The sequence below is a fragment of the Cherax quadricarinatus genome, chromosome 13 (assembly GCF_038502225.1).
Source record: "Cherax quadricarinatus isolate ZL_2023a chromosome 13, ASM3850222v1, whole genome shotgun sequence".
Classification (NCBI taxonomy): domain Eukaryota; kingdom Metazoa; phylum Arthropoda; class Malacostraca; order Decapoda; family Parastacidae; genus Cherax; species Cherax quadricarinatus.
In genome coordinates this window covers 42441573-42467346 of record NC_091304.1, presented here as the reverse complement: position 1 = coordinate 42467346, position 25774 = coordinate 42441573, and the positions used below count along the sequence as shown (strand labels likewise).

The following is a 25774-nucleotide window of genomic DNA, read 5'->3' as shown; positions in this document are numbered from 1 at the left end:
ACACCAACAACGGTGCTACAGCAGCAGCAGCAGCAGCTGACGATGTTACAGCAGCAGCAGACGATGCTACAGCAGCAGCAGCAGCAGACGATGCTACAGCAGCAACAGACGATGCTACAGCAGCAGCAGACGATGCTACAGCAGCAACTGACGATGTTACAGCAGCAGCAGACGATGCTACAGCAGCAACTGATGATGTTACAGCAGCAGCAGACGATGCTACAGCAGCAGCAGCAGCAGCAGCTGACGGTGGTACAGCAGCAACAGACGATGCTACAGCAGCAACAGACGATGCTACAGCAGCAGCAGACGATGCTACAGCAGCAGCAGATGATGCTACAGCAGCAGCAGACGGTACTACAGCAGCAGGAGCAGCTGACGGTGGTACAGCAGCAGCAGCTGACAGTGCAGCAGCAGCTGATGGTGATACAGCAGCAGCAGCAGCTGTACCACCAATAGTAGCGATGGTTGATTGGGGTTTATTATACAACCTGGCCAGCTCGGAGACACGCACTCCACTTTCATACTTATCAATGATCTTTTTCTTCATCTCCATAGTAATTCTCACCCTTATTGCTGTAGGGTTGGCGCTAGAAGCTTTCTTGGGGCCCATGGTCACTTATTTTCCAGAAAAAAATCACCAAAAACACTGTAATAATACAAAATGTTCCGATTGTATGCTTGGATGTTACCGCGGAGGCTGGCTGGTAAACAATGCCACCCGCGGAACATGTGAGCGTGGCTCAGGCCGCACATTGGACGCGTCTCGGACGAAGGCCGCTGAGCGGGTTTTTGGGCGCTATGCGGGGCAAAATTTTAGCGATCAAAGCGTCCGCTATGCGGATTGTCCGCTATACAAGGCGTCCGTTATGCGGGGGTCCACTGCACTTGGGAGTTGACGTGTCGGCGGATGGATTTATGAAGGATGAGGTTAATCATAGAATTGATGAGGGAAAAAAGGTGAGTGGTGCATTGAGGTATATGTGGAGTCAAAAAATGTTATCTATGGAGGCAAAGAAGGGAATGTATGAAAGTATAATAGTACCAACACTTATATGGGTGTGAAGCTTGGGTTGTGAATGCAGCGCGAGGAGGCTGTTGGAGGCAGTGGAGATGTCCTGTCTAAAGGCAATGTGTGGTGTAAATATTATGCAGAAAATTAGGAGTGTGGAAATTAGGAGAAGGTGTGGAGTTAATAAAAGTATTAGTCAGAGGGCTGAAGAGGGGTTGTTGAGGTGGTTTGGTCATTTAGAGAGAATGGATCAAAGTAGAATGACATGGAGAGCATTTAAATCTGTAGGAGAAGGAAGGTGGGGTAGGGGTCGTCCTCGAAAAGGTTGGAAGGAAGGGGTAAGGGAGGTTTTGTGGGCGAGGGGCTTGGACTTCCTGCAGGCGTGCATGAGTGTGTTTGATAGGAGTGAATGGAGATGAATGGTATTTGGGACCTGACAATCTGTTGGAGTGTGAGCAGGGTAATATTTAGTGAAGGGATTCAGGGAAACCGGTTATTTTTATATAGTTGGACTTGAGTCCTGGAAATGGGAAGTACAATGCCTGCACTCTAAAGGAGGGGTTTCAGGATATTAGCAGTTTGGAGGGATATGTTGTGTGTCTTTATACGTATATGCTTCTAAACTGTTGTGTTCTGAGCACCTCTGCAAAAACAGTGATTTTGTGTGAGTGAGGTAAAAGTGTTGAATGATGAAAGTATTTTCCTTTTGGGGATTTTCTTTCTTTTTGGGTCACCCTGCCTCGGTGGGAGATGGCCGACTTGTTGAAAAAAAAAAATTATATTCTCATACATTCCCTTCTTTGCCTCCATGGATAATGTTTTTTTTTTTTGTCTCCACAGATACCTCAATGCACCACTCGCTTTTTTCCTTCATCATTTCTATAGTTAACGTCATCCTTCATAAATGGCTGCTGACAAATTTACTCCCAAATATCTGAACACTAACAATTACTCATTTATTGTTACTGCTACTACTTAAATTCTTGTTCTCTCTGAAAACTGACTGTTTCACTCAATGCTTGGACATCCACTTTCATTCATAACATTAGCATTCTGTCATTGCATAAGGTGTGTTGTACATCTCTACACTTTTTTTTTTTTTTTTAGTAATTGCATACAAAATGGGGGTAACCAGCCCCTTGTACCTGGAATTTTAGCCACTGTCTACAGTTCATGCAGCTTATGGCAATAGAACTGCAACCCATTTCCCCAAGGGAATTTGAAAGTAAACACTACAATAGGAAATACTTTAATGGAGAAGAAAGCAAAGAATGTTGGTGGAAGTTTGTAAGATTTACAAGTCATCTTGTGTGTTATTGAGACACAAGACCAGTAAGTTTACCAGCATGTCAAATGTTAACTTGCTTTGATTTTATAAGAGGAATGTAGTAGCTCCCTAGCTGGTTGCTCTCTACCAGCCTGCTACATATTTATCTGCACTAGAAGACCTTTTAACATATTGTAGCGCGATAATGCAGAATGTATCTCCAGCATCATCACCACTCTAACACCCTTACTTTATCTGACCTCCTTGCCGACAGCCTCACCGTTGACACAGACTCCCTCTTTACCTTTTTTTGTCAGCAACTGCTTTACTACACCAACTTTGATTATACTTCCCTTTAACACTCACCACCTTCCCTAACTCTTCACCCTTGCTGGTCTCATATCAGACATATTACACCTTTAGCACACCTTACATTACAGTGTTATATGATCCTTGTGGGTTTAGCACTAAGTTGTGATTGTAATAATATGTAATAACATATTGAGGTCTTGGACAATTTTAATTTCTGTAAAATCTATGTAAAATTTGTTTGTTTATAGAATGCAATCACTTTTGTTTTTGCTCTTCAAAGTAGGTGCCTTGATTCTGGTAAGGACTCTTGATCCCAGGAATTAGTGCTATCCTCCTGTTCCTCAGATCAAACTGGCTTGCCTTCCATTCCCTAGGTGCTGTGTGATTCCCACAGGTTCAGTGCTTCCCCTTAAATGTATAATTATAATATTAATGAATAAATAATAAGGAAATAAGAAATATCTTCTTGAACTTAATAAAATTGTTTAAAATTATTGGTGTACATTTGCATGTTGGATTGAATTTTACTATGTATTTCAGGAACTGAGTGACAGTATATTGGAGGCTGATGAGGCATCCCAGATAGAGGCTGCTATTAAAGCCTCACTTGCTGGAGACATGAGTAATAAATCCAGTCCAAAAACAGCTGAAAATGATGGGGATGATGATGAGGATGATGACAATGATGATGATGATGATGATGATAAAGAAGACTCTGACACACTGGAGACCTTTGACTCTGATACAGATGAGGTTGATTATTCCCTTGATAATAAAATTACTGTGAAGGAAACTGTGAAGAGAACATTCAATGGTGATACAATTTTAAACAAAAGATTAGTAAGATCAGACGAGGATAAAAATACGGAAATTAGTAACTTAAATAATGAAGAAAAGTCATGTGACTCAGCAAATACATGTTGCAGTAGTGAAGAAGAGTGGAAGTCATATCTTGGGCCATCTGCTGACCCTGAGTCAAAACTGCTGCTGAGACTGCCAGATGGTTCCAAGGATATTGTGTCCATGCCATCATCGTCCAAACTACTGGTTGGTTCTTATTATCAAACTCTTTGGAAATGCATAAATGGTCAAATAGTACTGGACTGTAATGTCATTTAAATTTCAAATATTTTTATATTTATTGACACCTTTTTCTTTTCACCAGCAGTCTCCCACTGAATTTGAGTGACTCTCTCTCATAAACGGTATTCATTCAATAGCTGTCTTGCCAGAAGTGTGTCAGCTCAATGTCATGACACTGTACTCCTGTTGGATACATCAGAGGATCGAGCCTCCTGTATTACATTTGAGCTTTGTGGGCACAAATGTTCTGAATTTAGGATATAATTATATATGACTAGACTAGTGCAATTTAACCCTTTCAGTGGCCATCACATAGAACTAGTACTTAATCGAGGCCAGGGTCCCTCCTGTAGTTCTGTGTCGTGAGCTCAGCTCGCTCAGATAGCCTGTGAGCGGTAAATTTTGCTTAGATACGAGACGATGGGTCTGTGTGGTGAGTGTGCACACAAAAAAAAAAAAATCCTGCCCCTCAAGGTGAAAAAACTTGAGCTGTGTGTGTAGCTTAAAATAGGGACTTTGAGGTGTTTTCTTCATTGGTTTTATTGGCTGTTTTTTTTGGTACCATTTGATTGAATGATGATCTTGATAGCTTTCAGGCCCATAAGTAGCTTGAAATTGAGCTTGAAGTAGCAGAAATATTCTATTTTGCTGATATTCCTGAGGACAGGTAAGGGCCCCCCTTTTAGTTTGTTTTATGGGTTTTTAACCCTTTGAGGGGTCCAGAACCCAAATCTCAGAAAACCAGCCAGGTCCAAAAATTTAAAAAAAAAAAATCTTTTAGAATTAGATATCTTTTTAAAGGTAATAAAAAAAAATTCCGATCAGCACTTACCAAGATAGAGGCGTGAAGTTGACCCTCAGTGACTTGGTGGTGGCAACATCGACGACTTCTATACAGTCGCATTTTTTTTTCTTTTCTAAAATTTTTTTCTCAGTAACTTTTGTAGCCTGTGAGACCAATATAATGCATAATGTAAATATGTACACCCATTGTATTCAACACAATAGCCGTACTAATATTTTCATCATTATATTGTTTACAAAACTTGTTTACACCAAAAACATGGAAAAATATTGTATACAGTGGACCCTCGGGTAACGCCTTTAATCCTTTAGTCAAATTAATTTTCCCTATAAGAAATAATGTAAATCCAATTAATCCATTTCAGACGGTAAAAAAGTATCAACAAAAAATATTTTTTTTAAAGATTAAATATAAATATACATACAGAAAACAATGACAAATAAATATAAAGCACTAATAAAAGGGATAAATGAACATTTAACATCACAGTTACCTTCATTGACTTGACTTGTTGGTGTATGGTAGACACGTAGGAGGCAAGAGGAAGGCAAGTTTATTATGCTTCAATGTGATGCTAATATCATCTCTATGGCTTATTTATGTATCACAATTCATCTAATATGACATTATAAACAATATTAATAACATATAAACTTGATATATATATTCTAGAATGAATAAAATGTCATAATGTATGAGAGGAGTAAATGGTGTAAGTGTTGTTGGGTATATCAGGGCCACTGAGAGAAGCCGTACATAGTGGTGGTGGTGTAGGCACCAGCAGAACCCACCACCACTATCACACTTACCTCTTTGACTGTTTTGGTTGTATATATACGTCTTACGAGCAACCATTTTTGACGTATATATACTCATAAATTCTAGTGGCTTCAAATTAAACAGGAGAAAGCTGGTAGGCCCACATGTGAGAGAATGGGTCTGTGTGGTCAGTGTGCACCATAGAAAAAAATCCTGCAGCACGCAGTGCATAATGAGAAAGAATTCCAACCTTTTTTTTTTTTTTTTATTAATTAAAATGCCGACATTCCAACCTTTTTTTTTTTTTTTTTATTAATTAAAATGCCGACTTTGTGGTCTATTTTTGTATAGTATTTATGGTTGTATTCTCGTTTTCTTGGTCTCATTTCATAGAATGGAAAACATATTATAGAAATAGATGTGATTTTGATTGGTTTTACTATGAAAAGAACCTTGAAATGGAGCTCAAAGTAGGGGAAATGTTTGATTTTTGCCAATGTTCAAAAGTAAACAAATGATGTCACTTCCCAATAAATGTCCAAGTAGCCATTCTAATATGCAGTCATGAATGAACTGACATTATTTATACAATTATTACAATATTGCAGTAGTCTGCATAACAGTAAATCTTCTATTTTTTGTTTGAATAAAAATTCAAGATAGAAAGCAAGAGTAACATCAAAGGGGCCTGGAGACATGACTGATAAACAAAGAAAATGTTATTTTAGAGCCAGGAATGTCTGCATTGTTTATTGTGGGCCCTATTTTGAAATTGTCATATTTTTTAATTTTCGTAAATCTGCCAAATTGCAAATTTCTGACCTACATTATTGGGTAGTTGAAATTGGTAAATGGGCAGTTTCTTGAACTCAGTCGATAGAAAAAATGGAGTTCTAAAGAAATAGCTATGAGTTTGGTCGACTGGAACAATGGAATTAGCTGAAAATAGGGCTCAAAGTGGGCGAAATCATCTATTCGTAAATATCGCTGTGGTTGCTAGCTAACTTCGCGAGAGAGTAATTCCATCAGTTTTCCATCAAATTTCATTCTTTTGGTGTCTTTACAATCGAGAAAAGATTCTCTATCATTTCATAAGAAAATTTTTTTTTTTTTTTGCGACACCGAGACACCTCAGGATTTGGGGTTGCGACAGTCAAGGGGTTAAACAATGTATGTAATATATAAATAAATATTTACCGTGTACCAAATGGTACCGTGTACCATATGGTACCCTGTGCCATATGGTACCCTGCACCATATGTTATCCTGTACTGTATGGTACCCTATACCATATAGTACAATATACCATATGGTACCCTGTAACATATGATACCATGTACCATATGGTCAATAGGACATGTTGGTGGCAGCAGGCACCAGCCAAGACTGAGTGAGTGGCGACGCAAGCTAGCTACTGACTCAGCAGTTTCCAAGACAAAGCGCTCTGTCATCCACCTCAAGGAACACGTCCAGTTCCTGTGCATTTGTAAATATATAATAGAACATTACTAATATACAACATTTCTGCATATTTTTGTTGTAAACAATTATTGTAAACAAAATAAAGATGAAAATATTAGTGTGTTTATTGTGTTGAATGCAACAGTACCATATAGTACCGTATGGTACAATGAACCATATGGTATTATTGTATTGTATGGTACAATGTACCATATGGTACCATTGCACCATATAGTACCATTGTCTCATATGATACCATTGTACCAAATAGTGCCATTGTATCATATGGTACCATTGTATCATATGGTACCATTGTATCATATGGTACCATTGTACCATATGGCACCTTTGTACCATATGGTACAGTTGTATTCAACACAATAACCGCCCTAATATTTTCATCATTTTGTTTACAATAAACTTGTAAACAAGTTTTGTAAGCAATATAATGATAAACAAATTAGTGCAGTTGTTGTGTTGAATACAATGAACATAAGAACGAAGGAACACTGCAGAAGGCCTACTGGCCCATGCGAGGCAGGTCCAAGTCTCCTACCGGCTTAAGCCAATGCACCCAACCTAGTCAGGTCAGGTCACATTGACTTAAGGGAGGAACACGGCAACCGACCTGGTAGCACAGGCTATCAGGTCTAACTCACACCCACCCACATCTACTCATGTATTTATCCAACCTATTTTTAACCCTTTCAGGGTCCAAGGCCCAAATCTGGAGTCACGCACCAGTGTCCAAGAATTTTCAAAAAAAAAATTTGTTATTTTTTCTTATGAAATCGTAGAGAATCTTTTTGTGAAGGTAATAAAACAAAAAGTACGAAATTTGGTGGAAAATTGACGAAATTATGCTCTCGCGAATTTTGATATGTCAGCGATATTTACGAATCGGCGATTTTGCCGACTTTGACTCCCATTTTAGGCCAATTACATTATTCCAATCAACCAAATTCTTAGCTATTTCACTAGTATTACTTCTATTCTATCGATTGAGCACAAGAAATCGCCAAGTCAACTGTTTCAACTACAAAATAAAGTGATCGGAAATTGTCAATTTGGCCAATTTAACACAAAGTTCAAAATATTTCAATTTCAAAATAGGGTCCAGAATAAACAATGTAGGCATTCCTGGCACTAAACTAACATTTCCTCTGTTCGTTAGTTATGTTTTGAGGCTTTACAAATAAATTCCATTTTGATTTTTTATTCACATAATGAATTTTTATTCACACCAAAAAATAGAAGATTTACTGTTATGCAATACTGTAATAATTGTATAAATATCTTCACCATATTTGTGAATGTATATTAGACCCACCAGCTGACGTGTATTAGATGTGTGAGGTCGTTTGTTTACTCTTGAATATCGGCAAAAATTTAACATTTCCGCTACTTTGAGCTCAGTTTCAAGCCATTTCCAGTGCTAAAACCAATCAAAATCATCTCTATTTCTGTAATATGTCTTCCATTCTATCAAATGAGACCAAGAAATCGCAAATACAACTATAAAAAACATACGAAAAAACACTGCAAAGTTGCTGTTTTAATCGAAAAATCATGATTTCATTTTTTTTCTCTCATACACAGTCTGCTGCAGGATCTGTTTTATGTGGTGCACACATACCACATAGATGTATTCTCTCATATCTAGGCCCAAATGTACCACTCACAGTTTATCAGAGTGAGCTGAGCTCATGGCGTAGATCTACGGTTTGGACACTCACCGTAAAGCCGTAGATCTACGGGACGGACCCTGAAAGGGTTAAAGCTACACAACGTTCTGGCCTCTAGAACGGTACTTGGGAGTTTGTTCCACTCATCCACAACTCTATTACCAAACCAGTACTTTCCTATATCCTTCCTGAATCTGAATTTTTCCAATTTAAAACCATTGCTGCGAGTCCTGTCTAGGCTAGATATTTTCAGCACACTATTTACATTCCCTTTATTTATTCCTGTCTTCCATTTATACACCTCGATCATATCCCCCCTAATTCTACGTCTTTCTAGAGAGTGCAGTTTCAGGGCCTTTAGTCTATCCTCATAGGGAAGGTTTCTGATACATGGGATCAACTTTGTCATCCTCCTTTGTACATTTTCCAGAGAATTTATATCCATTCTGTAATACGGTGACCAAAACTGTGCAGCATAATCTAAATGAGGCCTAACCAAGGATGTATAGAGTTGAAGAACAACCTGAGGACTCCTATTATTTATGCTTCTTGATATGAAGCCAAGGATTCTATTAGCTTTATTGCAAACACTTATGCACTGTTGTCTTGGTTTCAGATTACTGCTAACCAGAACTCCTAAATCTTTTTCGCAATCCATAATATTAAGATCTACATTATTTAGTTTATATGTGGCATGGTTATTGTCCTGTCCAACATTTAGAACTTTGCATTTGTCTATATTAAACTGCATCTGCCACTTCTCCGACCACTGCATCAGTCTATTCAAATCTTCCTGGAGTGCTCGAATGTCCTCGTCAGAATGAATTCGACAGCCTATTTTGGTGTCATCGGCAAACTTGCCGATGTCGCTCTTTATGCCCTCATCTATGTCGTTTATGTAGATTGTGAACAGCAGGGGGCCCAACACTGACCCCTGTGGAACACCGCTCGTGATGCTTCCCCACTCTGATTTCTCCCCATTTATGCAAACTCTCTGCTGCCTATTTGTCAACCATGCCTCTATCCAGGAAAAAATTTCTCCTCCTATTCCATATGCTTTAATTTTCCTCAATAGTCTCTGATGTGGGACCCTGTCAAAAGCCTTACTGAAGTCCATATATACAATATCATATTCATTACCATGATCTACCTCCTCAAATACCTTAGTGAAAAAAGTTAATAAATTCGTAAGGCAGGAACGCCCCTTTGTAAAACCATGCTGAGATTCGTTGATTAATTTATGCTTTTCAAGGTGGCTACGAACTGCCTCGGCAATTATTGATTCCATAAATTTTCCCACTATGGAGGTTAGGCTTATTGGTCTGTAGTTCGAAGCTAAGGACCTGTCACCTGTTTTGAAAATAGGTATCACATTTGCCATTTTCCACTTATCTGGCACCATGCCAGTTTGTAGTGATATGTTGAAAAGATTAGCCAAAGGTGTGCTAAGCTCCTCTTTACATTCCTTTAGAACCCTTGCATACAGTTCATCAGGGCCTGGGGATTTGTTAGGTTTTAATTTATCTATTTGCCTAAGGACCATGTCACTTGTGACCCTAATCGTGCACAGTTTATTATCGTCCTGTTCTACATAATTTATCATTACTGGAATATCGCTGGTATCCTCCTGTGTAAAAACTGAGAGGAAGTATGTGTTAAAAATTCTACACATTTCCTTATCACTGTCAGTGAGCTGACCCGAGGAACTTTTGAGTGGGCCTATCTTGTCCCTGATCTTACTTCTGTATACCTGAAAGAATCCTTTTGGGTTAGTCTTCGATTCTCTTGCAACTTTAACCTCATAATCTCTTTTTGCTTTTCTAATTCCCTTTTTTATTTCTCTCTTTAACTGAATATATCGATTTCTTAATTGCCCCTCTCCTCTTTTGATTTGCCTATATATGCCTCTCTTTTGACCAATCAGATATTTTAATCTATTGTTCATCCATTTAGGATCATTTTTGTTTGATCTGATTTCCCTATTTGGAACATAATTTGACTGAGCAGCTAGAACTATGCCCTGGAAAGCATCATATCGGCAACCATCACCACCTACCTGACCCTTAGTCAGGTCATTCCAGTTCAGCCCACCTAAGTAATTTTTCAGTCCTATGAAATCAGCCAAGTGAAAGTCAGGGACGGAGACTTGATTGCCATTATTAGGGGAATTCCATGATATATTAAAACTGAATGATTTGTGATCACTTTCCCCAAGCTCATCATTAACCTCAAGATTATTAATTAGTGTTTCCCTACTGGCAAGAACCAAGTCAAGGAGATTATTTCCCCTAGTTGGCTCTGTCACAAACTGTTTTAAAAACAATCCTGGATCGTATCAAGAAAGTCACCTGACTCTAAATTTCCTGTCAAATTGCTCCAGTCAATCTGTCTATAGTTGAAATCTCCCATTAGCACAACATTTTCGTATGTAGATGCCTTACGAATTTCATCTCATAGAAGTTTACTGCACTCCCTATCAAGATTTGGGGCCCTGTAAATCACACCCAAAATTAGTTTTTCTCGGCCCTCGAGAAGCTGTAACCAAACAGATTCAGTGGCTGACGCTTCTAATTTAATATCTTGTCTAACACAACAATTTAAATTGTCTCTGACATACATCGCTACTCCACCACCTTTCCTGTTGACCCTGTCAGTGTGGAATAATATATAGCCTTGTATGTGACATTCAGAGGGCATCTCTCTATCTTTCAGATTGAGCCAGGTCTCTGTTATAGCAATAATATCTATGTTTCCTGCACTTGCAATTAATCTTAGCTCATCTATCTTATTTCTTACACTCCTGCTATTAGTATAGTAAACCTTAAGGGAGCTAGCCCCTTGCTGCCCTCTGCTGTCCCCCTTTGTTTGCTGACCTGATCTATTGTCTTTATTTATAACTTCATGCTGAATGCCTTTTATACATTTACTGTTTCCAACCCAAGTGTTGCAACCTGCTTGTTTCCCACACACACCCATACCTCTATCTTCCATCAGTTTAAAATCATAGGCATTTCACCAATGGCCTTCTCAATCGAGTTTTTGATAGTTGAATGGGTGTTTTCCTGGAATTAATTGATAGAATGGAAGACATATTTGCAAAATAGCTAAGAATTTGATCAACTGGAGCAAGGCAGTTATCTCAAAATAGTACAGTGGGCAAAAATCACTGATGCATAAAATGCGCACAGACCATTAACCCGTACTAGTACGGCTTGCACGCCAGGGTTGCTGCTGTACTAGTACACATAAATTCTAGTGCCTTCAAATCTAGCGAGAGAAAGCTGGTAGGCCTACATACGAAAGAATGGGTCTATGTGGTCAGTGTGCGCAGTATAAAAAACATCCTGCAGCACACAGTACATAATGAGAAAAAAAAAAAACTCCGACCATGTTTTTGGTTTAAAACAGCGACTTTGCAGTGTATTTTCATATGCTATTTATGGTTGTATTCTAGTTTTCCTGGTCTCATTTTATAGAATGGAAGACATACTATGGAAATTGAGATGATTTTGATTGGTTTCACAATGAAAGGTACCTTGAAATTGAGCTCAAAGTAGCAGAAATGTTCGATTTTTGCCAAAGTTCAAAGGTAAACAAATCATTCCACGCGTCCAATACACGTCAACTGGTGAGTCTAATATTCTTTCACAAGTGTGCTGATATTATTTATACCATTTCTACATGAATGCAGTAGTCTGCATAACATAAATCTTCTATTTTTTGTGAGAATAAAAATTCAAAGTGGAATGAAAAAGAAATGTAACAGAGGCCTGGGGATGTGACTAATGAACAGAGGAAATGTTATTTTAGTACCAGGAATGTCTGTCTTGTTTATTCTGGACCCTATTTGGAAATTGCCATCTTTTGAAATTTGTGTGAAATTGGCAAAATTGCCAATTTCTGACCACGTTATTGGTTAGTTGAAATTGGTAAATGGGTGATTTCTTGTACTCATTCGATAGATAAAATGGAGTTCTAGCGAAATAGGTATGATTTTTGTCGACTGGTACATTGGAATTGGCCGATAATAGGGCTCAAATTGGGCGAAATCGCCGATGCATAGACATCGTCAAGACCGCTAACTTTGCGAGAGCATAATTAAGATTCTCTATCATTTCATAAGATTTTTTTTTTTTTTTTTTTTTTTGAAAAATTTCCGACCCTGAGAACAAGTTTAGGAGAGGGCCTGCTGACCCTGAAAGTGTTAACTTTGCCATTGTGTAACTTGGGAATTTTTCCTAAAATTTAATATTTTTGGTGTCAATACCCCCAGGAAAAGATTCTCTACCATTTCAATTTTTTTAATGTAGACACAGTGAGGACTTTATTTCTGGGGTCTTGACAGTGGGAGTTAGTTGCACCCTCAGGTCTCTCCTATATTACAATTACCTTCCATTTTGTATTCATTATCATACAGATAATCAAAGATTTGTTTTTTCAGATAAAACCAAGAATGATTGGTCATGGGTTACTGCATCCCAGTAATTGAATCAGACCTAGTAAAAAATCCATAAAACAAACCAGGTGGTTTAGGGAGGCCTTGCCTATCCTTCGGAAAATTGGCAAAAACGTCTAATATTTCCGATACTTTGAGCCCAGTTTAAAACTACTTCCAGTCCTGAAACTGAAATCATCTTTGTTCAGAAGTATATCTTCCATTCTGTGAAATGATACCAAGAATCAGTCAGTAAAACCATAAAATCCATGCTTTAAAACAAGAAGTTGCTCTTTTAAACCAAACACAAGATCAGTTTTGCTTTTCTTATCATGCACCACATGCAGCAGGATTTTTTTTTACACTATCCACACTTGCTACACAAACCCAATCTCTCATATCTAGGCCAAAATTTACCACTTGCAGCATATCTGAGGAAACTGAGCTCAAAATGCAGATCTATGCAAGGGGACCCTGACATCAATGACTTAGTGAGGGACAGTGAAAAAGTTCATTTCTAGGGTTATGACAGTGAAAAAGTCAATTTTTGGGGTCACAGCAGTGAAAGGGTTAATTTCTGGGGTCACAACAGTGAAAATGTTAATTGGTGGGGGGGGGGGGGGGGTCAGGACAGTGAAAGGATTAATTTCAGGGTCACAATGGTCACGACAGTGAAAAGGTGCTGATATACATGCACTTCTGGCAAGACAGCTTTTGAATGGATGGCGACTATTCTACCTTTGGGTTAGCCTAAAGTAAAGTAACAAACTTGCTGAAGATGTAGTATTTCTTTAGGATTGGCGACCGGATTTATGAATGGTTGTAGTAATTTTTTAAGTGTTAATAGCCTTTTTACATATTTTGTCCTTGAAATATTTGCTTAACCCCTTAACTATCCAAACATAGATCTACGTTCTCTCACCCAGCGCTCTGAATATTTTGAAAAAAAAAAATTCTAAATGAAGAGGGCATTTTTTTACATAAAGTAATGAAAAAAAAATTCTAGTCAGTACTTACCGAGATATAAGGCCACAAAGTCGGCACTTGTCATTCATCTGATGGCAACATGAAGCGCTGCCACTTGCAGATGTGTTGCCGATATACCTTATTATCTCGTTTTTTTTTTTTTTAATTTGTATAATTTTTATGTTCTGATAATGACAATTTGTAGTAGTTCTTGTGATTTCATAGCTAATCTTTGTTCTGACACTTATATTAGATACTGAAATAGTGCTCAAATAGTCACAAACACAGTGACAGGTGAACATTTTTACCTTAGTCACATGTACTGTTGTCTAGAAATATATACATAGTATTTATAGGTCCCAGCAATGTTTTGGATACACGGGAGTACATATACAGTGGAACCTCTACTTACGAGCGTGTCCACGTGCGAGTTTTTCCAAATACGAGCAGTGGATGGGTCGATTTTTTGCTTCCATACATGAGCAAAATTTCCATAAGCAGGCAGGTTCCTTGACACTGGTGAGGGGCCTTTGCTCTTGATCTCGGGAATTGTATTTCATTTGTTTGTTGGACTATCTTATTGAAACTTGGGCAATGTATGATGGAAAGATGCTTCTTAACGTACACCAAAAATGAAAGAAATCCAAGCATAAATAATGGAGTTCACTTCTCAGCAATTAGCCGTCCCTTAGCGGTATATTCGTATGGTTTTTGTTGTTGTATTCTCTTTTTTTTTGGTCTCATTTGATAGAATGGAAGATATATTACAGAAATAGATATGATTTTGATTGCTTTCACAACGAAAAGTACCTTGAAATTGAGCTCAACATAGGAGAAATGGTCCATTGCTTAGCTATGTTTAAGAGTAAACAAATTATGTAACTGTCCATTCCAATATGCAGTCGTGAATGGGTTGACATTATTTATACAATTATTGCAATAAGAAATAACAGTAAATCTTATTATATTTTTTGTGTGAATAAAAATTACTAATTATTTATATAATAATAATAATAATGATAATATACTAGGTAGCAGGTTGGTAGACAGCAACCGCCCAGGGAGGTACTACCGTCCTGCCAAGTGAGTGTAAAACGAAAGCCTGTAATTGTTTTACATGATGGTAGGATTGCTGGTGTCTTTTGTCTGTCTCATAAATATGCAAGATTACAGGTAAGTCTTGCTACTTCTACTTACACTTAGGTCACACTACACATACATGTACAAGCATATATATACACACCCCTCTGGGTTTTCTTCTATTTTCTTTCTAATTCTTGTTCTTGTTTATTTCCTCTTATCTCCATGGGGAAGTGGAACAGAATTCTTCCTCTGTAAGCCATGTGTGTCGTAAGAGGCGACTAAAATGCCGGGAGCAAGGGGCTAGTAACCCCTTCTCCTGTATATATTACTAAATTTAAAAGGAGAAACTTCAGTTTTTTCTTTTGGGCCACCCCACCTCAGTGGGATACGGCTGGTACGTTGAAAGAAGAAGAAGAAGAAGAATAATGATAATATACTAGGTAGCAGGTTGGTAGACAGCAACCGCCCAGGGAGGTACTACAGTCCTGCCAAGTGAGTGTAAAACAAAATCCTGTAATTGTTTTACATGATGGTAGGATTGCTGGTGTCCTTTTTTCTGTTTCATAAACATGCAAGATTTCAGGTACGTCTTGCTACTTCTACTTACACTTAGGTCACACAACACATACATGTACAAGCATTTATATATACATACCCCTCTGGATTTTCTTCTATTTTCTTTCTAATTCTTGTTCTTGTTTATTTCCTCTTATCTCCATGGGGAAGTGGAACAGAATTCTTCCTCCGTAAGCCATGCGTGTTGTAAGAGGTGACTAAAATGCCAGGAGCAAGGTGCTAGTAACCCCTTCTCCTGTATATATTACTAAATGTAAAAGGAGAAACTTTCGTTTTTCCTTTTGGGCCACCCAGCCTCGGTGGGATACGGCCGGTGTGTTGAAAGAAAGAAAGAATAATAATGATAATATACTAGGTAGCAGGTTGGTAGACAGCAACCGCCCAGGGAGGTACTACCGTCCTGCCAAGTGAGTGTAAAACGAAAGCCTGTAATTGTTTTTCATGATGGTAGGATTGCTGGTGCCCTTTTTTCTGTCTCATAAACATGCAAGGTTTCAGGTACATCTTGCTACTTCTACTTACACTTAGGTCACACTACACATACATGAGATGGGTTTTCTTCTATTTTCTTACTAGTTCTTGCTTATTTCCTCTTACCTCCATGGGGAAGTGGAACAGAATTCTTCCTCCGTAAGCCATGCGTGTTGTAAGAGGTGACTAAAATGCTGGGAGCAAGGGGCTAGTAACCCCTTCTCCTGTATATATTACTAAATGTAAAAGGAGAAACTTTTGTTTTTCCTTTTGGACCACCCTGCCTCGGTGGGATACGGCCGGTGTGTTGAAAGAAAGAAAGAAAGAATGATATGTATAATAATAATACTATGTATAATAATACATATATAATAATAATGTACTACATTTTTTTTTTTTTTTCAACAAGTTGGCCGTCTCCCACCGCTAGATGGCAGTGTTTACCACAACAGAGGGAGCAGTTGTGGATGCCTACACCTGTTACATAATAACACATTTTATTCATTCTAAAGTATATATCAGGTTTCTATGTGATTTATATTGTTTATTATTTCATAATTGTGATAGATAAATAAGCTGTAGAGTTGATGGTAGTGAAATATTCAAGAAGTATGTTGTCCTGTCTCCAGACAAACTCCCGTCGGCCGCTGACACTGCCCATACCACTACATGAATGACTTATTTTATTCATTCTAGAGTATATATCAGGTTTCTGTGTTATATTGTTATGTCATATTAAACGAACTGTGATAGATAAATAAGCAGTATAGATGATATTAGTGAAATTATTCATGAAGTATTTTGCCCAGTCTCTAGACAAACTCTCGTCCACCGCCGACACCGCCCATACCACTACATGAATGACATATTTTATTCATTCTAGAGTATATATCATGTTTCTATGTTACTTATATTGTTTATGTCGTATTAGATGAACTGTGATAGAATAAGCCGTATAGATGATATTAGCAAAATTATGAAATATTTTGCCCGGTTTCCAGACAAACTCGTACACCGCCCATACCACTACATGAATGACATATTTTACTCATTTTAGAGTATATATCAGGTTTCTTTGTTATTTATATTGTTTATTATGTCACATTAGATGAAGTGAGATGGATAAATAAGCCAGAGTTGATATTAGCTAAATTATTGAAGTACAGAATTCCACTGGAACAGATTAATTGCATTTCAATTAATTTAAATGAGGAAAATTGACTCTGCAAACGAGCAAATCCAGTTGCGAGCAAGGTCATGGAACGGATTAAACTCGCAAGTAGAGGTTCCACTGTATAATAATGTAAGTGTATCACTTGTCATGCCTTATCTGTTCACACCACTGCTGACAATGATGAGCGTAGTCTTGTATAATCTTATCTCTCCGCTAATGACTGGTGACATTTGATGAGCCTTCACTTTGTTTTCATTCTTACACACAAACATGTCTGCCTGTCTATCTGTATCTGTCTCAGAGTTGCTCATGAACCATCTGGTATTACACACGATCACTATCTACAAGCACAGTATAGCACTTCGTCTGGATTTTTTGGGTTATCGTAGATAATTTACACTATGTATAATTGTATTTACATATGTGTTCCTATAAGATAGAGACAGATATAGATAGATAGAGACAGCCAATCAGCTGACCAGCCTGCCAAAATTACAGTTCCAGAATAGCACTTTGTCTGGATTTTTTTTGTTATCCTAGGTAATTTACACGATGTATACAGTGGAACCTCAAATTTCAAATGTATCGCTTATTGAACTCTTCGAAAATAGAACCTTTTTTCGAACCAACTTTGTCCCTATTATCGAACTCGCCCCTATTTTCGAACCGCCGGGTACCAGACCTGTCCGGCAGCCCGCTCTGTCTGTGTCCCCACGCAGGTGCCGTGAGCCAGTCTGGTTTTGTTGAAGCTTGAGTGAACATTAACCTGAGCTCTCATTCAAACATTTTATGATTATTTCATTGTGTTTAGTGCTTTTGGGACTGTGAAATAAGCTATAATTGGCCCAAATAAACTTGCTAGTGGTACCCCTATGGTAAAGAAAGTGAGAAACACCATAGATGTGAAGAAGGAAGTAATACAGAAGTGGAATGATGTCCAAATGTTTGTGGAGAAGTACCACCCTGAGCAAGCTGAAACAAGCCATCTTTGCAACAAGTTCAGTGTCAGAACCATGTCCCATTTAAGGGAAATCTTAGAGGCACCAGAAACAGAGGACTGTGGACAATTATTTTGTGAGACAGGGGTCCAGTGACTCTCAAGCTGGTCCTAGTGGCATTAAAAGACAGAGAAGGGAAGTAACCCCAGAGAGGGCTTTGATACCTACAGTCCTCATGGAGGGGGATTCCCCTTCCAAACATTAACCTCAACTCCCTCTCTCCTCCTCCCTATCTTCCAGATGCCATCACCAATCTTCAATAAAGGTAAGTAAAATGTTATTTTATATGTTTATTTAAATTTATTAATACATAATTGAACACTATATTTGGTGTGTGTATGTAAAACTATAATTAATCTATAAATGTATTTTTTGTGAATATTTTTGGGTTTCTGGAACGGATTAATTTTATTTCCATTATTTCTTATGGGAAATATTGCTTTGCTTTTCAGACTTTTCGAATTTAGAACCAACTCCTGGAACGGATTAAGTTTGATATTTGAGGTTCCACTGTAATTGTATTTACATATATGTTCCTGTGAGATAGAGACAGAGATAGATAGATACAGACAGACAGAGATAGAGACAGCCAGTCAGCCAGCCAACTGGCCAGCCAGCCTGCTGAAATTTTAGTTCCAGACTTGTTTCTTTTTACTTAGGGCATAGGTTATAAGACATTCTGGCAAAATGACACTTTCCTCTTAAAAGGGGAGTGTTAATACGACATGACATCAGTGAATCCTTGGTGTTTGCCGTGCTGTTTGCTCTAGCTGGCACCTAGTTCAACTGGTGCTCCCACAAGGTACTAAATGGTCCCAGATTTTTTTAATACAGCACACACCGAGGGTTAAGACCCATTCTATGCTGACCAGGCATAGGCCAATCGTTCCAAATTTGGAGGCAGGAAAAATTAAACGTAGATCTGTTTGGAGCGCTAGCAGTAAGAACGTAATCTACGTTTGGATAGTTAAGGGGTTAATACTAATATATAGCTTTATTTTATTGTACAGGTAATTGTGTGACAATAATCACGTATTTCATTAATTTCTTCTTCCAATAGAAAGAAATAACATTAGAGATGCTTTTCTTTGCAGGCTTTGGTGAAATATGTCGGCAGTAAAGGATTCAGCAATGAGCAATATGAGTTGGTTACTAATTTTCCCCGGAGAGAAATTTCATATATGGATTTTGATGTAACCTTAAAAGATGCTGGACTGTTTCCACAAGAAACTGTCTTTGTTCAAGCCAGATAACCTTATTTATAAGATGAATTATATATAATATATAAGAACGTTAAGGTATTGCTGGCTTTAACATAATTATATACTGTCCTGTACTTATAACTGCCATTGGGGAGACCCATACCAGTAATACCTTTATAAATTTTTAAAATAAGTTTATATTCTGATTCAGAACATTTCCTCAGGTCTAAGATGGGTTCATTTAATTTTTTGTAAAATAGAATCCCTTAGATTTTTTTATTAAAAGCATAATGATTTTAATCCTTTGGCATTATTAACCTTATGATCAGCAACAATGGATTACAAAACCTTTACTGAGGTAAATGTATAACCTTTATTAATTCTCATTACTGTGCTGATTCAAATTACAAGGTCACAATTTACTCAGTGCATAGAATTTTTTAAATTAAAGGTGTTTTTCATGTATTGCTTATTAAAAACTTGAGAATACTGTATTTCACAACTGACCCATGAACATGTTGTTGAACCCTTTCAGTGGTCATCATGTAGATCTACATTATTGATGCCAGGGTCACTTATGTAGATCTACACACACATTCTAGTGTCTTTCAAATTTGGTACAAGAGGGCTGGTAGGCCTATATATGAGAGAACAGGTCTGTGCAGTGCCACTAACCACATATAACACATCCCTTGAAACTGGGCAACTACCTGAGGTATGGAAGATGGCAAATGTAGTTCCCATTTTTAAAAAAGAAGACAGACCAGTGTCACTGACATGTATAGTATGCAATTTCTTGGAGAAGATTATCAGGAGAGTAGTGGAGCACCTGGAATGGAACAAGAGTATAAATGCCAACCAGCATGGATTTATGGAAGGCAAATCCTGTGTCACAAACCTTCTGGAATTTTATGATAAAGTAACAGAAGTAAGACACGAGAGAGAGGGGTGGATTGCAAGAAGGCCTTCGACACAGTTCCTCACAAGAGATTAGTGCAGAAGCTAGAGGATCAGGCGCGTATAACAGGAAGGGCACTGCAGTGGATCAGAGAATACCTGACAGGGAGGCAACAACGAGTCATGGTACGTGATGAGGTATCACAGTGGGCACCTGTGACGAGCGGGGCCCCACAGGGGTCGGTCCTAGGACCAGTGCTATTTTGGTTATATGTTTACAGTGAAACATATAAGTGAACAGTATTTAGATAAGGCTAAAGAGGTCTTTGTGGCATTTATGGATTTGGAAAAGGCGTATGACAGGGTGGATAGGGGGGCAATGTGGCAGATGTTGCAAGTGTATGGTGTAGAAGGTAGGTTACTGAAAGCAGTGAAGAGTTTTTACGAGGATAGTGAGGCTCAAGTTAGAGTATGTAGGAAAGAGGGAAATTTTTTCCCAGTAAAAGTAGGCCTTAGACAAGGATGTGTGATGTCACCGTGGTTGTTTAATATATTTATAGATGGGGTTGTAAGAGAAGTAAATGCGAGGGTCTTGGCAAGAGGCGTGGAGTTAAAAGATAAAGAATCACACACAAAGTGGGAGTTGTCACAGCTGCTCTTTGCTGATGACACTGTGCTCTTGGGAGATTCTGAAGAGAAGCTGCAGAGATTGGTGGATGAATTTGGTAGGGTGTGCAAAAGAAGAAAATTAAAGGTGAATACAGGAAAGAGTAAGGTTATGAGGATAACAAAAAGATTAGATGATGAAAGATTGAATATCAGATTGGAGGGAGAGAGTATGGAGGAGGTGAACGTATTCAGATATTTGGGAGTGGACGTGTCAGCGGATGGGTCTATGAAAGATGAGGTGAATCATAGAATTGATGAGGGAAAAAGAGTGAGTGGTGCACTTAGGAGTCTGTGGAGACAAAGAACTTTGTCCTTGGAGGCAAAGAGGGGAATGTATGAGAGTATAGTTTTACCAACGCTCTTATATGGGTGTGAAGCGTGGGTGATGAATGTTGCAGCGAGGAGAAGGCTGGAGGCAGTGGAGATGTCATGTCTGAGGGCAATGTGTGGTGTGAATATAATGCAGAGAATTCGTAGTTTGGAAGTTAGGAGGAGGTGCGGGATTACCAAAACTGTTGTCCAGAGGGCTGAGGAAGGGTTGTTGAGGTGGTTCGGACATGTAGAGAGAATGGAGCGAAACAGAATGACTTCAAGAGTGTATCAGTCTGTAGTGGAAGGAAGGCGGGGTAGGGGTCGGCCTAGGAAGGGTTGGAGGGAGGGGGTAAAGGAGGTTTTGTGTGCGAGGGGCCTGGACTTCCAGCAGGCATGCGTGAGCGTGTTTGATAGGAGTGAATGGAGACAAATGGTTTTTAATACTTGACGTGCTGTTGGAGTGTGAGCAAAGTAACATTTATGAAGGGATTCAGGGAAACCGGCAGGCCGGACTTGAGTCCTGGAGATGGGAAGTACAGTGCCTGCACTCTGAAGGAGGGGTGTTAATGTTGCAGTTTAAAAACTGTAGTGTAAAGCACCCTTCTGGCAAGACAGTGATGGAGTGAATGATGGTGAAAGTTTTTCTTTTTCGGGCCACCCTGCCTTGGTGGGAATCGGCCAGTGTGATAATAAAAAAAAAATAAAATAATAATATGAATGACATGATGGAAGGGTTAGACTCAGAAGTGTCCCTGTTTGCAGGCGATGTGAAGTTAATGAGGAGAATTAAATCAGATGAGGATCAGGCAAGACTTCAAAGCGACCTGGACAGGCTTGACTCCTTGTCCAGCAACTGGCTTCTCGAATTTAACCCCGCCAAATGCAAAGTCATGAAGATCGGGGAAGGGTAAAGAAGACCGCAGACAGAGTACAGTATAGGCTAGGTGGCCAAAGGCTGCAAACCTCACTCAAGGAGAAAGATCTTGGAATGAGTATAACACCAAGCATATCTCCAGAAGCATACATCAACCAGATAACTGCTGCAGCATATGGGCGCCTGGCAAACATGAGAACAGCATTCCAGTACCTTTAGTAAGGAATCGTTCAAGACGCTGTACACCATGTACATCGGGCCCATACTGGAGTATGCAGCACCTGTTTGAAACCCACACTTGATCAAGTACGTCAAGAAATTAGAGAAAGTGCAAAGGTTTGTGACAAGGTTAGTTCCAGAGCTAAGGGGAATGTCCTACGAAGAAAGGTTAAGGGAAATCGGACTAATGACACTGGAGGACAGAAGGGTTAAGGGAGACATGATAACGATATACAAAATACTGCGTGGAATAGACAAGGTGGATAGAGACAAGATGTTCCAGAGGGGGGACACAGAAAAAAGGGGTCACAATTGGAAGTTGAAGACCCAGATGAGTCAAAGGGATGTTAGGAAGTATTTCTTCAGTCATAGAGCAGTCAGGAAGTGGAATAGCCTAGGAAGTGAGGTAGGGGGGGCAGGAACCATACATAGCTTTAATATGAGGTATGACAAAGCTCATGGAGCAGGGAGAGAGAGGACCTAGTAGCACTCAATGAAGAGGCAGAGCCAGGAGCCGAGTCTCGACCCCTGCAACCACAATTAGGTGAGTACACACACACACCGCATCCAAACACACACACACCGCATCCACACACACCTCATGCACACACACTGCATCCACACACACGCCCCATCCACACACATGCCCCATCCACACAGGGGAGACATGATAACGACATACAAAATACTGCGTGGAATGGATAGTGTGGACAGAGACAAGATGTTCCAGAGAGGGGACAGAAACAAGGGGTCACTCTTGGAAGTTGAAGACTCAGATGAGCCACAGGGATGTTAGGAAGCATTTCTTCAGTCACATAGTGGTCAGGAAGTGGAACGGTCTGGTGAGCGAAGTAGTGGAGGCAGGAACCATGCATAGCTTTAAGACGAGGTATGATAAAGCTCATGGAGCAGGGAGAGAGGACCTAGTAGCATTCAGTGAAGAGGCAGGGCCAGGAGCTGAGTCCCCTGCAACTACAATTAGGTAAGTACACATACACAACCAGCCAGCCAGCCAGCAAGCCAGCTCCCTTCCCTACTACCCCCACTGCCTCCCATTCCCCCTTACTGCCTATCCTCACCACTCAGACTGCTGGAGAGTAAGGTACTCCTTACACTTGGCTTAGTTGAATTACCACTCCCACAATGCAGTGGTACTGCACACACTTACCACATAGACCCATTCTATCACATGTAGGCTTATCAGCTCTCTCCTGCTCAGTTTGAAGGCACTAGAATTTATGCCTACTAGTACATCAATAACCCTGGCGCATAAGCCGTACTAGTATGTCGGAAACCCTGAAAGGGTTAATTGGATTTACATTATTTCTTATGGGAAATATTGCTTCAACTTTAGGCCATTTCGACTTTAGGCCTAGCTCCTGGAACGGGTTATGGCCAAAACTCGGGGTTCCACTGTATTAGACAAGAGATAACCTGTGGCCATAATGAAGCTCACTTTATGCACATAAAATGAGGTAAACATGAGTTTGTATGATTGACTGACTTACTGAATACAAATACGTACAAATGTTTATTTTTCTGTAAAGATTACAATGTGGGGTTTACATATGAAATATTGGTTACAATGTGTGGTGTACATATAAAATACTAATTACAAAGAGGGTCACTATCATGCCTAGCATGACTAGGCATTTCAGGCAGAATAATAATTCCAACTCTATGTTGATACAGGTTATGGAGCATATTGATATTAAAGCTAGGTAACTGCATTACAGTTTGTAAATTTAGCAATGAGAATGGTTTCGAAACGTCTTGGCATGATACACAGTTTCTATTAAAGTTCCTATATTGGAGTATCTCAGGTAAACTTATGACTAGCTTAAGATTTGTTAGGCAATAGCTTTATTCAAAATTTTGTTTATAGTCATTTGGGTGAGTGTAAGTGTAAATTGGAGGGAATCGCAGATATCGAGAGTAGGTCTAGTTTGTTTTCTGTGTGCATGATACAAGTAAGAGAACAGCTAGCTGACAGTGAGGTGTATCAGGGAGATGAGATGTTGACGGTTGTGTCTGCAGTTCTAGAGTTTTCAGGCAGGGGGTTCCAGATTTTAGGACCTTTAACCCTTAAACGGTCCAAATAGATCGACGTTCAAATCCGTAGTGCTCCAAAAGTAGATCTGTTTTTTTTACACATTTTCAAATGAAAAAAAAAGATGTAAATTTTTTTACATACTTTCAAATGTTGAAAAAACTTATATATACGTTTGGACCATTTAAGGGTTAATGTACACTGAATTTTTGTATACGTTTAGCTGGACGCTGGGAATGTCAGAGATTTTTGTGCCTGTGGGTCCTGTCACAACTATCAAGAAAGTGTTTTAGTTCAGGGTTAATATTGGAATTTATGGTATATAAATGTAGGTTGTACAGTAGTAAGTGTGGATGTTCTGTATAGTGAGTAGGTTTAGATCTTTGAAGAGGGGATGGGGTGTTGCCTAGTATTGGATTGTGTTATAATTCTTACTCCGGCTTTCTGTTGGGTGATTCCCAAGCACAAACAGCATAGGTGAGGTAGGGATAGATGAATGAATAATACAGTGTGAGAAGGGCTGATTGTAGCACGTAGTAGTGTCTCTTGGAGAGGATCCCAACCATTTTGGATACTTTTTTTTGTTATGTGTTGGATATTGGTGCTGAATTTCAGGTTGCTGTTGAGGTGTAGGCCCAGGAATCTGCACTCATGTTTAGCAATAAGAGTGTTGATCATAATATTCAGTTGTCCAGCACCTGCTCTGTTACCAAACATTATATAAAAGGTTTTGTCAGTGTTGAGTGTAAGTTTATTGGCTGTCATCCAAGTAGATATTTTTAGTAGCTCCTCATGAACAATGGTGATGAGTGTGGCAAAATTTGGGTGGGAGATGACATAAGTTGTGTTGTCAGCAAAGAGGATTGGTTTCAGGTGTTGTGATACGTTGGGGAGATCAATGATGGACCAAGGACACTTCCCTGTGGCACTCCAGTATCAAGTGGTCGTGTTGATGAAGTTGTGTCTTTAATGGTAATATACTGATACCTATGAGTAAGGTAGAATTTGAAATATACAAGTGCATGGAATGACTGAATGACTTAAAATTAGACTTTTTCATGGAAGAGGACCCTGACAGTGTCTAGAGCAGCTGATACCTTACATAAGAACATAAGAAAGGAGGAACACTGCAGCAGGCCTGTTGGCCCATACTAGGCAGGTCCTTTACAATTCATCCCACTAACAAACATTTCACCAACCCAATTTTCAATGCCACCCAAGACAAGCTCCGATGTGCAAGTCCCTCTCAAATCCAACCCCTCCCACTCATGTACTTATCCAACCTAAATTTGAAACTACCCAAAGTCCTAGCCTCAATAACCCAACTAGGTAGACTGTTCCACTCATCAACTACCCTATTTCCAAACCAATACTTTCCTATGTCCTTTCTAAATCTAAACTTATCTAATTTAAATCCATTACTGCGGGTTCTCTCTTGGAGAGAGATCCTCAAGACCTTGTTAA

At 39.1% G+C, this 25774-nt stretch overlaps 2 protein-coding genes across 10 annotated transcripts in view; one reads left to right on the top strand and one right to left on the bottom strand.

Annotated features, from left to right (window-relative positions):
• The window catches only part of LOC128688547 (UBX domain-containing protein 7), a 181154-nt gene extending 161565 nt beyond the window's left edge, over positions 1-19589 (top strand). For all 3 annotated transcript variants that reach the window (XM_053776388.2, XM_053776387.2, XM_053776389.2), the window contains 2 exons: positions 3132-3638; positions 19182-19589. In XM_053776388.2, coding sequence (XP_053632363.2) covers positions 3132-3638; positions 19182-19340 — 666 coding nt within the window. In that variant the 3' untranslated portion in view covers positions 19341-19589. The remainder of the gene's footprint in view (positions 1-3131; positions 3639-19181) is intronic.
• The window catches only part of LOC128688548 (EEF1A lysine methyltransferase 2), a 332797-nt gene that overhangs the window by 124185 nt on the left and 182838 nt on the right, over positions 1-25774 (bottom strand). Inside the window, exon 5 of one of the 7 annotated variants that reach the window (XM_053776402.2) lies at positions 2239-2999. The exons of 5 other annotated variants lie outside the window; for them this stretch is intronic. In XM_053776402.2, the coding sequence (XP_053632377.1) occupies positions 2962-2999 (38 nt within the window). In that variant the 3' untranslated portion in view covers positions 2239-2961. Of the gene's footprint in view, positions 1-2238; positions 3000-25774 lie in introns of those variants that run through there. One more of the 7 variants, XM_053776401.2, reaches the window with a different exon arrangement.